Source organism: Parambassis ranga, chromosome 12, assembly GCF_900634625.1.
Source record: "Parambassis ranga chromosome 12, fParRan2.1, whole genome shotgun sequence".
NCBI classification, from domain to species: Eukaryota; Metazoa; Chordata; class Actinopteri; family Ambassidae; genus Parambassis; species Parambassis ranga.
In genome coordinates, this window is record NC_041032.1 from 933590 (window position 1) to 949306 (window position 15717).

At 39.6% G+C, this 15717-nt stretch overlaps 1 protein-coding gene across 1 annotated transcript in view; it reads left to right on the plus strand.

Moving 5' to 3' along the window:
* il11ra (interleukin 11 receptor subunit alpha) overlaps window positions 1–14763 on the plus strand; it is a 36478-nt gene extending 21715 nt beyond the window's left edge. Inside the window, exons 2-12 of the mRNA XM_028418188.1 lie at window positions 703–799; window positions 4551–4617; window positions 5010–5176; window positions 5747–5861; window positions 6029–6192; window positions 6797–6960; window positions 7119–7263; window positions 7391–7492; window positions 10174–10276; window positions 10425–10504; window positions 11011–14763. Coding sequence (XP_028273989.1) covers window positions 703–799; window positions 4551–4617; window positions 5010–5176; window positions 5747–5861; window positions 6029–6192; window positions 6797–6960; window positions 7119–7263; window positions 7391–7492; window positions 10174–10276; window positions 10425–10503 — 1203 coding nt within the window. The 3' untranslated portion in view covers window position 10504; window positions 11011–14763. The remainder of the gene's footprint in view (window positions 1–702; window positions 800–4550; window positions 4618–5009; window positions 5177–5746; window positions 5862–6028; window positions 6193–6796; window positions 6961–7118; window positions 7264–7390; window positions 7493–10173; window positions 10277–10424; window positions 10505–11010) is intronic.
* Window positions 14764–15717: the final 954 nt, after the last annotated feature.

Sequence of the window (15717 nt, forward strand, 5' to 3'; positions counted from 1 at the left end):
ACTCTTATAGTCTCTCCTCCCCTCACACTGTCCCAGGACAACATTCATAACTTGCATAGTATGAAATTCCGATCAGGACTGTTACGTTGTTGCGGTCAAGTGTTAATATTAAGAGACACAAATAGATGAATAGCAAGAGAGAACCAGTGACAGCAGTTCAAACCCATGCAGTGTTCTGAGCGGGCCTTTGTTTTGGGAATTTTTAATAAATGCACTTCTCTGCCCTCAACACTTTATTATAACACCATCGATAAGCCAGTAGTAACACTTTTTATTACACTGAATTGATATTAAACAGATACAAAAAGTGCCTAGTGTCTTAATGACCACTGTAGTGTGATTTAAAAATCAAAATACTATAAATAAAACACTTCCAAGTTCACAGTTGTAATGAAGATTTTTGGAATTTTGTTTATGTACAGCTTGTGATACATTTGCAGTTTTATTTGTGACTATTTCTCTGTGTCTTTAGTGATTTATACCTCAGTATGTACTTTCTTAGTGAGGAAATTGACAAAAGAAGTTGCCCTTCCTATCTTGTGGAAAATAAAAAAAATAATGCTGATAATGATGCTGCTGATGCTGATGTTAATGCTTACTGACAAACCAGTCAGGCTCTAAAATAAGTCTAATTCTAATCATCATGCCGCCTCTTTTCCCAACTCTCTCTCTCTCTCTCACTCTCTCTCTCTCTCTCTGTAGATGCCAGGCCTTTTGTCCAGTCCTGTGTGTCTGACAGTCATCTGTTTTTTATCTTGGTCACTGCATCCCAGCTGTGCTCAGATTTGGACTGATGAAGGTAACACATATTCACACACAAATACCGATTTTGCACACTGCACAGGACAATTTTAAATGGACATACTGTATGTAACACTTCTGTATACAGTCACACTTGTACACATTCTGTTAAGGATCAGGCATGGATTCCTTGATCGTCTATTTTAGGCGCTCTTGACTTAACTCAAAGCCCTTATGGGATCTAAAGCTGCTGCAGAAGAAAGGAGGAAGGGAACATATCCAACAGTACAGTTTACCATAACTACTGAGACATATTACTTCGGAAAATCTTGATCAGATCCAAGTTTGAAACTTGAACTTGAACTTTTAATAACTCAATTGGAATCCATGTTTTGCACTTTGCACTTTTGCTGTTGGAGTTCTCTCTTTCTTACTTTCTACCACATTAATCACTTCAACAAACTGGAAAGCTTTTCCATAGACTTTCTGATGAAACTGAGTTTTTCCTTCCCATTTACTTTACCCTACAGCAGCTCCAGGGTCCCCTTTTTATTGTTTGGAAAGTGCTAGGTTTCATCCAGCTTGCAACTTTTACGTCCATCCTGCCATCTGATTTCAATGTCAGGAGAAACCTGCAGCCTTATTGTGTGTCTGTGTATGTGGGTATTCTAACTTAAATGTGTGTGTGTGTTTTCGCTCCTGCATATGTCTGGGACCTCTTGCCAGAGGCAGAATCAGATATGAGTGGAACGCTGCGGGTTTGGGGAATAATGTACTTCACTGCCAATAAAACATGAATACACACATTCAGACCAGCCAACTTTTCGCACCGCACCAAGGCCCCAGGTAACACACACAGAAACAGAGGGGGGATAGAGTGTGTGTGTGTTCAGTGGTTAAAGGGAAAATCTGGCTAACTGGTACAAGAAAGAGGCAGCGGGTAATAAGGTTGATAGAAAGGAAGACTGATGAAGAGAATGACACCGAGAAGAAAAAAAGTTGGTTATAAATATATGATAATTAACATTATATCAATTGGACAGTCACACTGTGGTTTCCCTGTTTGGCCTTGTGTGGTTGCAGGGCTGAACAATGAAGCCTCCTTTGTGTTTAACATTAAACCATTGCTTGTCATCAGTTTGTCATTATTGAATAAGGCTTGTCTGCAATAAAAAACAAACAAAAACATGTACACACATTAAAGCGTACATGTGCTGTTCTGTCACCATTGTAGCCAAGTAAATAAAAGAGAAGCTAGATGCAGACAGAATAGATACAAATATGGGAAAATCCTCTGTTAGCTCACCCATTTCTGGAGATCCATTCTGATGCTCTGTGGGTGGTTTTCTACATTGGCATATTGGCAGCATCATAGTCTAATCTATCGAGACTGATCTAAATACAGGCAAAGAAGTGGAGAGTGCAAAATGAACAGGACAATAGGAACAGCTGCCTCAGAGTCTCTCAGTGGTCATGTTCATAATTGCCATATTGTTCCAAATAAAACCAGATGTAAGAACAGTACATCTGGAGTCTTTTCATATTCAGAGTTTAGACTTTTACATGTCCATATACACCTGCAGCAATAGGTGACACTGATTATGTGTAAAAAAACTGCATCCCAAGAGTTTTTTTAAAAAGTTAAAAATGTAAATATTAAAAAATCAATTTTCCTGCTTTGTCCTGCACAGGGCTGTGATAAGCTGGAACCTATGCCAGTTGTCAATAGGCAAGAGACAGTGTACACCGTAAATAGGTCGCCAGTTTATCACAGGGCTGACAGAGAGAAACACACAATTACTCAATCTCGTACTCATGGCCTTAGAGTCCCTAATTAAGCTGCCATGTGTGTATTTGGCGTGTGGGAAGAAGCTGGAGTAGCTGGAGAAAACCCACACAACATTTTTTTAAAAAGGTTCAAATAGTTTTGCCCTCTTGAAAAAGGGGGGGGTGGTGTTATAAGCAGGGTTACACTCACCCTTACACCCCAAAACACTCACCCTCTCACAGCTGCATGACCATATCCAGATTCATTGCCTGTATGGATGGGTATTGTAACAGATACTACAGTTGTTACCTTGTTTATACCAGACTTCAAATGTATGATAAACAAATTAAACTAAATGTTAATTAGATCATAACTAGTATTATCTAACTTATGTGAATCTGTTGTATATCTTTTTACTAATGTCACACAGCTTTGCTTACAGCTACATAATCAATAGCTGTATTTGCCATTCCTTGAGTTGTATACTGTTTGATATATGATTCCCATACACGCCACAACAGGCTTCTATTTCCTTTCAAAAAGTCTCTATAGGTTTAAAAGCTCTCCTCTCTTTGTGCATTCAGAGTTATAAATGCAACCACAAAACCAGCGTGGAGCCTTTTGCTGTTCTTTTCCCTGGCTGTTTCATTTTGTACAGCTCATGGGCCGGAGAAGTAAACCTTAGGTGCCAAGTACTGAAAGACCTTCAGGAAAACCTCCATCTTGCATATGTGTAAAATTTAATTTAGAACTAAATGAGTTAGTCCCTGAAGGACATATGAGGTTATTGTAGGAGAGGAAAACTAGTTTAAATACACCGGTACAGCAAATTAAATAATCATGTTAAATTGATATGATTCTTCCTCTTGAGGTTATAAATGATGCAAACAAAATATCATATTGTCAAGACCCAGCAGCTTGTTATTCTTTGTAAAGCCTCTGTCAGTGATGTTAATAGATGTTTTTTTAAAAGGTAAAAAAAACCACAAACCTTATGGAGGATTGTTTGTTGCAGAGGGAGGAGAGGCCAGCAGGGAGTATGCATGCCTGAGTGATTGAGGTTGAGAATTAATGAAGGTGTGTTTGCGTGGCAGACTGGCAGTCAGAGTAGTGTTTTTCAGCTCTAGATCTCTGCAGTAAATGCCAGCTTTCACATTATGAAGCCAAGCTAAACACACACACACACACACACACACACACACACACACACACACACACACACACACACACACACACACACACACACACACACACACACACACACACACACACACTGCCTATGGAATATCAGCTTTGCAAATTACTACAGTCACCACAAATATTTGCTCAAGTGCACACTACACTTAGTATTTCTTCAAGTCTACACATAACCTCGATTTTTTTTTGGTGATAGCTTCCATCTGAATTATTGTTACAAATTGATATTTTACTTAACTTATTTAATATATTTCACTTTTAACCACATTGCTAGTTATAAACTTTAATTTACAGAATCCTCAAAAATAGAAGGCTAAATCAGGTCTAAATATTTTACTCTAGTCACTTTTTTGTTTGGGTATTGTGTAGTTATTTAGGACACAACATGATTTCAGAACTTCTGTTGTAAGTGGATCCATCTGGGAAATGAGTGCAAATTGTGGAAAGGGGCTGATTTGATCCTCCTTGGGGCCAAGAGTAGAGGTTCTTTCACAGTAGATCATCTTTTTTTTTTTTTTTTAAATCCTTGTCTTACATAATCCACTTTAAGGGGTCACAGCGGTGATCTGCTGATATATTATCTTAATGATGGTGATAATAAAGTCAAAGGCTCCGGAGCAGCTTTATACACTGTGCCAGAGTCTCTTCAGCCTGGTGTCTTCAGGATCCATAACCTTCTATGGTCATGTTATTGTGAACCTGATGACTGAGCATACTGTAACTGCTGGCGCTCAGACTGACATTATTACAGAAAGCACAGACACTGTCAGTAAGTCCGATGTAAACTACGTCTGATACAGACAATAGTGTTTTCTAATGTTTGTGTTTGTGTCTGTGTTTATAGTGTCGGATGTGCAGTACGGACGCCTGGGCTCAAATGTGACACTGGCATGCGGGAATTCACAAATCAGGTAAGGGGAAGAAAACAAGGAGCACACAAGTACAGTGATATTGGATTTAGAGGTAGTGTTCAAATATATGTAAAGCTGAGGCAAATATTGTACCACTGACCTTCAATCTGCACTCTGCTACTACTACTTAAGTAATCGGCTGCCCATACAAGTTACTGTACAGACAGCCATCTGTTTTCTATTCTGTGTATCTACATAAATTACAAAAGAGTAAATAATATTTAGTCCGTATTTAACTTCATATTATAGATGGAAGTGTAGTTAGCATACTTTTTCTTGTTATTTCTTGATATTTGTTGTCTTATTTCTGATGTGGATTTAAGTGTGAGCATACTATTGAAGGAAAAGTCCACGCAAGCATAATAAGTGAAGTCTAACATGTCCCCTGGTAGGATACCTGTGGTGTGGCGTCTCAACCAAAGCTCAGTGTTACCATGGCACAATATGACATCAGATGGGAGGTTAATACTGCTCAATGTCAGCCAGTCAGCACAAGGCAACTACAACTGCTATGACAACCGTGGGCTCCTCCTCCATTCCATCAACCTCAGGCTGGGTCGTAAGTGTTGTTGTGACTTGTTTGCCTAATTTAGTAGTTAACCAGGGCTGCCATACATTTATTTTGTTAACCACAGGACTACAGCTTTCAGCAGAGACAGACTCCCACTACCTTACAATTCAGTTAAATCTTCAGACAATTAACTGGCATTTGTCTGTTTTGTCCTCTTTAATGAATAAATGTATTTTCATTTAACATTTAATTTATCATTTTGTTCTGGATCTAATAAGACAACTTACTGAAAGAGGGATAATAGGGCCAACACTACTGGTCCTCAGCGGAAACATGTCTTATCAGCCTTCACTTACAACAAAGCCCACCACTTCCTGATACTGTCTTAAACAGGAAGTGGCTCCCTAAGTAGGCTTCCTTTTGAGGAATGGGGAGTTTTTCTATGGTACTGATCACATTACATAAGGAATATTTAACTAATGAGAGGGTTAGCCAAAAACACAGTACTACTCATTTTTAGAAATAGAAAACAAGAAATATTACTTATTTTAATTTACTTGGGCTTTAAAAAACTCCCTCTCTGTCCTGATAATGAACTCTGTCTAACTCTCTTCCCAGATCCCCCTGGGCTGCTGAGCATTTCCTGTCAAGTGCCCAATCACACACATGTCCGCTGCTCTTGGGCGGATTTTGTAAAGACCTTTCTGCCAGGCCAGTACAATGCCACCTTCAGGTGAGAGCGAGTTACTGCAACTGCAACACACATGCTGACATTCAGAATGGGCTACAAACATGCCACAGAGTTACATTTTGATTGTGGTTTATGTGATTCGTATACTGCGAGAGTCATCACACATAATAAACCAGTAATTAAGAAAAGAAAAATGTCCTGTTTTCCAGGGGGTCTGGCACAGAGTGGAGACCATGCATCGTGGATGTCACTGGCAGGCACTGTGATGTAGACCACCCTCCCTTCTGGCAGCCAATACACACCCTCAGAGTCACAGAGACCAATGCCCTCGGCTCTAGAACAACATATGTCAACATAAAATTATATGACCTATGTAAGATAACATGACATACACACACAGTATAGTAGAGAACTGAGGATCCAGCTGTAACGTACTTATTACCATGTCATTCAAGCATCAGGATTATGCTTTAACAGCACCTACAAAAATTATAAATATCATCAAAAAAACATGTTGTTGTGTATTTGTATTATTCATTTATGTGTAACTACACAAGCAGGTTAAAACACATTCATTGATGGAAGCACAGTGTGGATGCTCAGTTTTCCTGATGGCTGTCATGGCTGTGCTCCTTTGGTCCTCATTTAATGACCTCAATTATCTTGTTTTGCTGCACCTCTGTGTGCATGACATTAAACAGATTGAACAAACCCATTTCTGGCATCATTGAGACAGTCCTTCACAACAGCTGTTGATTAAAAAAACAGGTGATTCATTGTTCTATGGCTCGAGGTAGCAGTCAGGTTAAGATAACATAGCATTGCTATTTTCAACCCTGCCCTCTCTGACATTTACAGTCCAGAGTCCAGCAATAATGGAGGATACAGATCTTTTCTTTATAGAAAAAGTTTTAAACCTTCAAAAAGAGGTCATCAACAGCATGAATGTTATTGTGATCTATGTCTTTTCCTTGCAGTGAAACCGGACCCTCCAGAGTCAGTGTTGGTAAAGGAGCGAGAAGGTTATCCAACGAGACTGATCGTCTCATGGAACTTTCCTTCTTCCTGGCCGCTGCGTGATGCCTTCCCTCTAGTGTTTCAGATCAGATACAGGCCGCACGGCTCTATATACTGGTCAGAGGTTAGTAAGCTGTGAGCTTTTACTCTTAAGGCCAAAGACAATAGGAGAATAAAAAAATGTTTTTTTATGTGAGCTGCCTTATTTGAACTTTTTCACGTGATGGCATGATCACTTGCTTGTGTGCACTCATATCCCATGTCTTTTCTTCCTGCAATCAGATTTACTCCGAGGAGAGTCATGTGGAGATATTTGATGCACTGGCAGGCCACCTCCACCAGGTGCAGATTCGAGCCCGGGACGAGGTGAACGCTGACAGCCAGTGGAGTGAATGGACTCCCCTGCTTCTCGTCAGGCCCTGGGAAGGTCAGAATGTTTAATCACCTGAAATGGGAACCAGTTCTTGATTCCCTACAAAAACAATTGCCCTTGAGGCATATTTATTTTTACTGAATTAAATAAATGTCTAACATTGTACTTATTTGTTCTATAGTCCACAGCACCACCAATCCTGTAGAGGAGCCAGACGACCTATTTACAGACTATAATTTTCCCTTCAACACAAAGCCTGAAACATCCACTCCAAAGTCACACAGTAAGACTCATAAATTATAACTCATAATATTTTAATGAATGGGGCATGTTAAAAGCTGTGAAAGTTATGGCTCGCAGAGGAGCTCGAAAATCCTGTTTAATCCTGCATAAATAGACTGTGGTACAATCTTTACTATACAATATAATAATGACAGAAGTATTCAGCAGGTCCTGCCCTGTATGAACCTTGCTGAAAAGGCTGGACCCTGCATAGGATAAAACAGGTTAGGGCTAGGATAGATGGATGAATTTCAAAATCACAATGTTCTGTAAGAACATTGTGAATGAAATTATTGTTGAAAGTCTTTTTCCACTATTACATAGTGGAATCTCTTGAGAACTAAATAAAATCAAAATGATCAATGTAAAAATGATTAACCCATGGAGGTCTGGATTTGGAACCACACTCAAAATAAAAGTGGAAAATCACATCACAGGCTGAGCCAAGTTGAGTGGTAATTCCTCAAGACAAGTCAAAACGAGGCTCAGTAGTGTGTGGCGCCTCCATGTGCACATGTATCTCCAAACAACACCTGGGCATGCTCCTGATGAGGCGGCAGATGCTCTCCTGAGGGATCTCCTCCCAGATCTGGATTAAAGCATCAGTCAGCTCCTGGACAGTCTGTGGTGCAACATGCCATTGGTGGATGGAACAAGACATGATGAAAGCATCAATGCCTTCATCATGCAGGAACTGATGACACACCTCAGCCACATGAGGCCTGTTGTCATGCATCAGAGGGAACCCAGGGCCCACTGCACCAACATATGGTCTCACAATGGGTCTGAGGGTCTCATCTTGGTACCTAATGGCAGTCAGGGTACCTCTGGCTAGCACATGGAGGGCTGTGCAGTCTTCCAAAGAAATGCCTCGCCACACCATTACTGACCCACTGGCAAACCGGTTATGCTGGAGGATGTTGCAGCAGCAGAATGTTTTTGACGGCGTCTCCAGACTCTGACTCTGTCATATGTGCTCAGTGTGAACCTGCTCTCATCCGTGAAGAGCACAGGGCGCCAATGGTGAATCTGCCAATCTTGGTTTTCTCCAACAAATGCCAATCGCCCTTTACGGTGCCGGCCTGTAAGCACAAGCCCCACTTGTGGATGTCGGCCCTCATATCACCCTCATGAAGTCAGTTTCTGACAGTCTGAGCAGAAACATGCATTTTAGTGGCTGCTGGAGGTCATGTTGCAGGGCTCTAGCAGTGCTCCTCCTGTTCCTCCTTGCACAAAGGAGGTACCCCTCCACGTCTCCTGGTGTACTGGCCTGTCTCCTGCAGCAAACCTTCTTGCCACAGCTCTCATTGATGTGCCATCCTGGATGAGCTGCACTACCTGAGCAGCTTGTGTGGGTTGTAGACTCCGCCTCATGCTACCTCTAGGGGTGAGAGCACTGACAAAATGCAAAAGTGACCAAACATCAGGCAGAAAGGATGAGAGCAGAGACATGGTCTGTGGTCAGCACCTGCAGAACCTCTCCTTGTAAAAGTGTGATTGACTTTTACATTGTGCTGTTTAAATGTGCCCTTTATTTTTTTGAGCAGTGTACACGTCTTGACAAGTATGGATGTAAACTACAATTAGTCTGCTAAGGAAACATGCAACAGTGATTCTGTTTGTGTCAGCACTGCTTTGTTATTGTTGTTTGCATTTAGTGCCCCCATTGCTAATGCTACTTTTAAGTGGGATGAGTAAAACTTGCCATCATTAAATTCAGAAGGAAAACCATTATCTCATTTGGAGGCAAAATTACTAACACGGTGTAGCAGATTAAGGGTTAGATCAGTCTTGAAACGCTGCTGCTGCCATGTTTCGACCATACCAGCATATCTTCAGTTTTGATTCTGATATGGTGAATGTGAATCAGAGTGTTTTTCACTTTGTTCTCTGGCAGCAACAAGAAGCATCATCAGTCATTAATCTAACAGAAAGGCATTATTTACAGTTATTACAGTCTGGATAGAACAGTGCAAGTACCTCATGCCTCATCACCAAATTGCATATAATTGCAGTAAATTGCACCTGCTGGGTGTCATGTTTTCTACAGTACAGCATGTGCACTGGATAAAAGTTAAGCTCACATATACATGAGCTAAAAACAGCCTGCAGTTGCAAGCATGCCTTCTTAAGTATACACAAGCAGAATGCTCAAAACAAGTACACCCACACACAGCGTATGCAAAAAGACAAGCACGGATTTGGCAGCAGAGTAGAGGCTGAAATACTCTGTGACTGATGCTGTTGGATTCTTTCAGCCGGTCCTCTGTGCACCAGATGTCCGCTTCTATTTGTGTGTGTGTGTCCACTGTCATTTGCAGATGTGCTCATAAATCGTTTTTTAATGTATTCCATGCTTTTCCTTTGATGTGTGTTCCTTCTTTCACAGTTCAAAAATGATGTTTTCGCTTGTTTGTATGTGTGAAAGTGAGTTGTTTACTTCTCTAGGAATTATAAATAATTGTTTAGTTGTAGGCTGTAATGGCAGATGTTAAAGGAACTTCTCATCATAGAGCAATTAAGTTTCCATTTTTTCCCTCTGCTGCACAAAGACATGACACACATCAGATATGTGTGATTTGACTAAATATTGACCCACTCGCTCCTTTTTGCCTCTTCTCCTAATCTCCCTGTCATCATTCATGCTCAGCCTTCCTCTGCCTTCTTCCTCTTCCCACCCAGATCCCATCCACGACGATGAAGGTAATTTGGGTTTGGTGATCCTCCTGGTTTTGTTCTCCGTGGTCATCCTCACCACCGTCCTTTCCCTCATCTTTGTTGTGTGGTAAGGCGCACACACACACACACACACACTTGCCTGTCCCACATCCACAAGCCACAGCTTTGTGGCCTGTCTTTTTCTGTCTATCTTTGAGTGAGACTTTTCTTGTGAAGTCTGACATTTTTGAAATAGTTTACTGGTTTTTTTACAGGATGAGACAGAGGCGGCGCGATCATGCCACCAAACAGGAACTCACCTCTATGGTCAAGATGAAGTCCATCCCAATCTAATGTAAGGTGCTTCAGGAAGTGTGTGTATCTATCATAAGTACATGCTGGTGGTTGTTTTGTCCTTAGTTTAGCTTGTTTGGAGGCTATTTTTAGACTTAAGGCAGTGCTAATTAAAACCACAATTAAGTATCCATCTCTCAAGTTTACAAAACAGCACAACACAACCTCAAAAGAGACGCCATGCCAGTGAGAAGTTCAGCCCTAGTAAGAACTGAAGTGGTTCAAAGAGCTGCTATAAACATTCAGGCAACCCTTTAGATAGCCAGCGACCTGTGATTATAAGGCTAACACACACACACACACACACACATGTACACACAGATTATAACCCTGCAAGTATGGCTGCATATCTCTCATTCTGCTCTGTTATTTAAATGTGTACTTTCAAGGCAGTGGTTAATTACATTATGATTTATACATGTTTTTTTAAATTGCCTGTCCTCTCTTCCCCTCTGCCTTTATCCTCCCCCTCTCCTTCCTTCCTTCTTTCCTTCCTTCTTTTTACAGGATCATTAAAAGCCCATCATCTTAGTCCGGGGTTGCAAAAAATGAGCCAGCCTACCCTTTGTACCACTGTAACATGCTGACCGTCCATATTCAGCCACATTAAACAGTGCGTCAGTCACTCCATCCAGGGTACAGGACAATAAGAACAAACCCAAAACAAGGAACTTGGCAGAGTAGCATGTAACAGTTGACTGACGGGTGAAGATTTCCCTGGACATATTCTGTGGTCCCATCTAAGTGCACTTCCCAGAATGCAAAGTCCTGCCTGCTGTCCACAGGGACAGGGAAAACAGACTTTAACTTCATTTAAAGCAGTGTTCACTCCCGGGCAGTGGGACTGATGTTGCAGGATTCACTCAACCGATGCTGCTTCAGGACTAAACTTTGTGTCATATGAGGTGACCTTTGAACTTTTAAGCAACAAGTAAGGATAAGAAGCGCAGCTGCCAAACAGGAGAACATTCTTCCAGAATTCCTCACCTCTTATTTTCCTTTTTGAGATTCATTGAGAAGGAGCAGATTATTGGCATCCATTCTCACATCGACTGACCGACCGACTCAATGCTGTGAAGGAAGCAAAACTCCTGCCAGTGTCTGTGTGTGTGTCTGATGCCAAAGCAGCAAAAATGGGCATTATGATGGGACAGGAAGCAACCTGTCAACCTGCTCCTGGCCTGAGAGAGACTGTGGATGTGGAGAGTAAGGTTCAGACTGGGCAGGTTGGGTTATATAGACTATATTTCATTTTAGACAAAAGACTTTATGTTACAGTGTATTCCTGTTATGTTGTTAGGTTGTTTCTTTTGTTATGGCTCTTTCTGTCTATCCTATTGTTCCTAAATGTATGTGTATAACAATCACATACAAAGAGACAGAGAGGGAGGTACTGGCCTTTCACAAATCACCAGCATTACAGAGTTAACTAGAGGGTATTACAGTTTAGATATTCAGGCTGTCCTGTCCTGCTTGTTTGGGAATAAATATCAAAAACAGGTCAATCTATTATTTTTTACTGCTAATCTGTAGGATATTTTAAAATAAAAATAATCTATAAAGTCTTTAAAAAATAAAATAAAATTTTAGAATTATTCAAAATTGTTAGGTAAATCTATAATGTCATCAAGTGGATATATTTAAAAAGGTATAGGACAAGGTATGACCATAGGTGATGCAGAGTGCTGGGTTAGGTTATACTGTGTGTTTTGGATTGAAATCAGTTACAACAATTAACAATACATTATGTTACTAAACAAATGGGAAAAAATGTGTAGTTGTAGATTCTAATTGAAATGTTACAGATGCATATGAGTGGACATATTGATGTTTTTAGCACTTTGTTTCATAAATACAAGTATTTTTATCTAAACATCTCAGAAATATCAGCAGGAGGCTTTGTTAGTTGCTCCATTGCACTCTAATAATGTAGGTTCCAAAATCAAAGCGTATAACAGGAATGTCGGTAGGAGCCATGCATTCACTAGAGAATCTGACGCATGTTCTTTTTACACGAGCAGAGTGTATAAGTGAAGTGGATGTAACCACCATGAGTCACCCGTTGGTTTGTGGGTCACTGCCCATATGGTAGTGCCTTGTCAATCACAAGACAGCCTCACCATCCACCACCATGTTTTTAAATGTAGCTGAGATGGTATCAGAAAGGACGGATGGAGACAGCTTCAAAACCTCTATACAGTCAGTGAGGTCGCCCCCTACTGTCACTTCTCCTTCACTTTTCTGCTTCATTCATACAGTCTGTGCGCATGGGTGTGGTGGAGTGTTACTAAATGTTAGCATGTGGTTTTCTACACCACAGAAATGAAGCAGTGAACTACAGTTGATCTGAATGAATGTTAATGGTTATTGGTTTCAGTGTGCTGAAAGGTTTTACGTAGTTTTGAGGGAAATGGTAAAGTTAAGCAGGATATGAACAGCGGAGCAATAGCGTGATGATACTAGCCTCACTTAACATCTCCATCTCCTTAACCAATCAGCTGAACGCCATCAAGTGCTCTGTTGTTTAGCTGAAGCAGAGCATGTTGGGTGGCGGTGTGTGTCCATGAGATGTGCATGACAACTGGCAAGAGTGACACTCGCACGTGGTTTGTGGGTGGCCAGCGATCACTGTGTGAAAATACCTCTAAACAGTAAATCTGCTTTAGTTCTGCCCACACCTCCAAACCCTGTGTCATGGCGAACCTTCTGCCACATATGCAGCGAGAGACTTTACTGCTTGTGTGGAAATTCCTTCCTTCTTCCTTCCTTCCTCCCTTCCTTCCTTCTGCTGCTTTGTTCTAATCCAGTGATTGACTGTCCTTTCAGAAACACAAGGTGCATCATGTCAAACTTCTCCCAGTTTGACGACTGTATGTTCTCTCAAGCTAGCTCCACATATTATGCATGGATCCACGTTGAAGCTTTTCTTTGTATATTATTGTATATCACAATTAAAAAAATACATATGTTTGTTATACATTGGTGTTTATATGTAGAAAAAAAATTGGGGGAAGTTTCACAGACATAGTTTTTTTCTCAGTCTGTATAGAATCCATAACACAATAGAAAAGAGCTTCTATTAAATATGATATTAGCAAATTACACAAGTCTTGTAGATTAAAATTCATTATTTGAAATTTTATATTTAGAATATTTAAATACATTGGAGGACTGCAATGGTCCCACAAAAAAGTAGTAGACTGAGGATGAATCCATGTCTGGAAAGCCTTCCCAGCAATTGTGTATTTGTGTCCTTCTCCCCAGTTATATGAAGCTGTTTTACTGTATGAATACTGTATGGGTAACATGTTTACTGAACTAGCCTAGCTTTCCTTATTCAGTGTTCTATTTTTATTCTTTCTTTAACAGTCTGATGAACCACAGTTGAATCCCCTTGTTTACTGGTCCTCATTTTCAGTGGCTAAATTTAAAAGCTTTTATTTTGACATTGTTCACCATCACAGCTCTTTCACTGTTAAAATGAAAGAGTATATTGAGAGCATTCAAATTCAAACATTATTCATTTCTTTAAACTGGATTTATAAATTATATATGATCTAAGTGTGATGATATATAATTTCCCTAATAGTGTAAATGCTTTTCAAGTCATACCTGCTCCAGTGAAAGTAACTTCAGATGTTAAACCCTCTACCTGCTCACCCCTGTATCTTTTATACTGAAACTAAAATTCAGTCCTGTGTTTGCCAACACTAAAGACAGATGTTCTATGAGCACTTAAAGTTCATTCACTTTCTTTAAGTGAAACTTAAGATAGTGTCTTTGGAACATAGGATTGTCTCTGTGTTCCAAAGAGCCACCTTTACAATATCACGACTAAAGTTCACTTTTTTTGCCCCAAAGTTTTTAATAAAACACTTTTATGAGACGTTTTCCAAAGAAACTATTTGATAAATGGAATTTTCTGGGCACAGTGCAGTATCAGTGACCAGTGTTCGCCTCGTTTCTGCGGTTTAAATGGATGTTTTCTGTGTAATGTGCACCTTTCTTTTGACTCTTGTGGTATTTTCTGTTTCTGTGGACAAACTTCATTCACACACTCGTTATGTTCCTCTGCAGAATGTGACAGCAGATGGAGCCTGTCGGTTTTAGTTCTTCTCAAATGACACTCAGGCATCCACTCTCAGATGTACATAGTGGTGTTGTTTTGTTTTTGTTTAGCTTTATGTGTACAACAGATATCACCATAAGCTGTTTTTTGTTTTCTTCCTGTTTCTGTGAAATAAATACTATTTTATCACACTTTATGATTCATAACCTTCCGTCGTAATACAGCCGACACATCTTTCTTTTCTGTGTAGTGTAGTGGTTGTTCTGTTGTTCACTGTTTACAATACGTATATATGCATGTGGCTATGGTTATATAAATAAACCTTTAGAAATATGTAGACACATATTAATATCACACATACAGCTACATTATATTTCTGCAATTATTAATACAGAAGTGTGATAATAGCAAAAATGTAATCAAATTAATTCATTTAAAAAACCTGTAAGATTTTTTTCCCAATCCCCTCTGAGAATGAAAGCATAATTAATAATAAACATCATTATTAATGAACAAAATCAGAAAATCTATATAGGATATATTTTTATTGAGACCAGAGACCACTAGTTTAAAACTTAAAACTTGTTACTTTGTTTACTTTCTTGCTAATAATAACAAAACTGAGATAAAAAACAACAAATTTAACCAATAATACAAAACATAAATTATACCGTAAAACTTAAAATGTGCAAAATTCAACATAATATTGCATTAATGAAGGTCTAATTGTACATAGAAGCAGCAGTAAGAGAGAAACTGTCACTTGAAATGACACCATCAACTTTCATTTAAATAGATATCAGGAAGGTGTAAACAACTGTCAGTGTTCACTCCGTAACCCTTTAAATGCCACAAGCTGTCCTTCAAATTCCAGTGCTATAAAACAAACATATTTTATCTTTTTATCACCTTCCAGCACAATAAATTCAAAAAAGAATCATTCTTATTTACAGTAACTAAGGTACAGATAATAGTGCTGTATCAACAAAAACAAAAAAATGAAATAATCAAAATACCAAATACATATATTAAAAATCTGCTGTACCATTCTCAAACTTTAGGACCTGATTAGTACCAGATTACATATCTGCCAACAGTATCTATGTGACACCAGGAAGCACAGACCCACAAAATAATATGTGAAC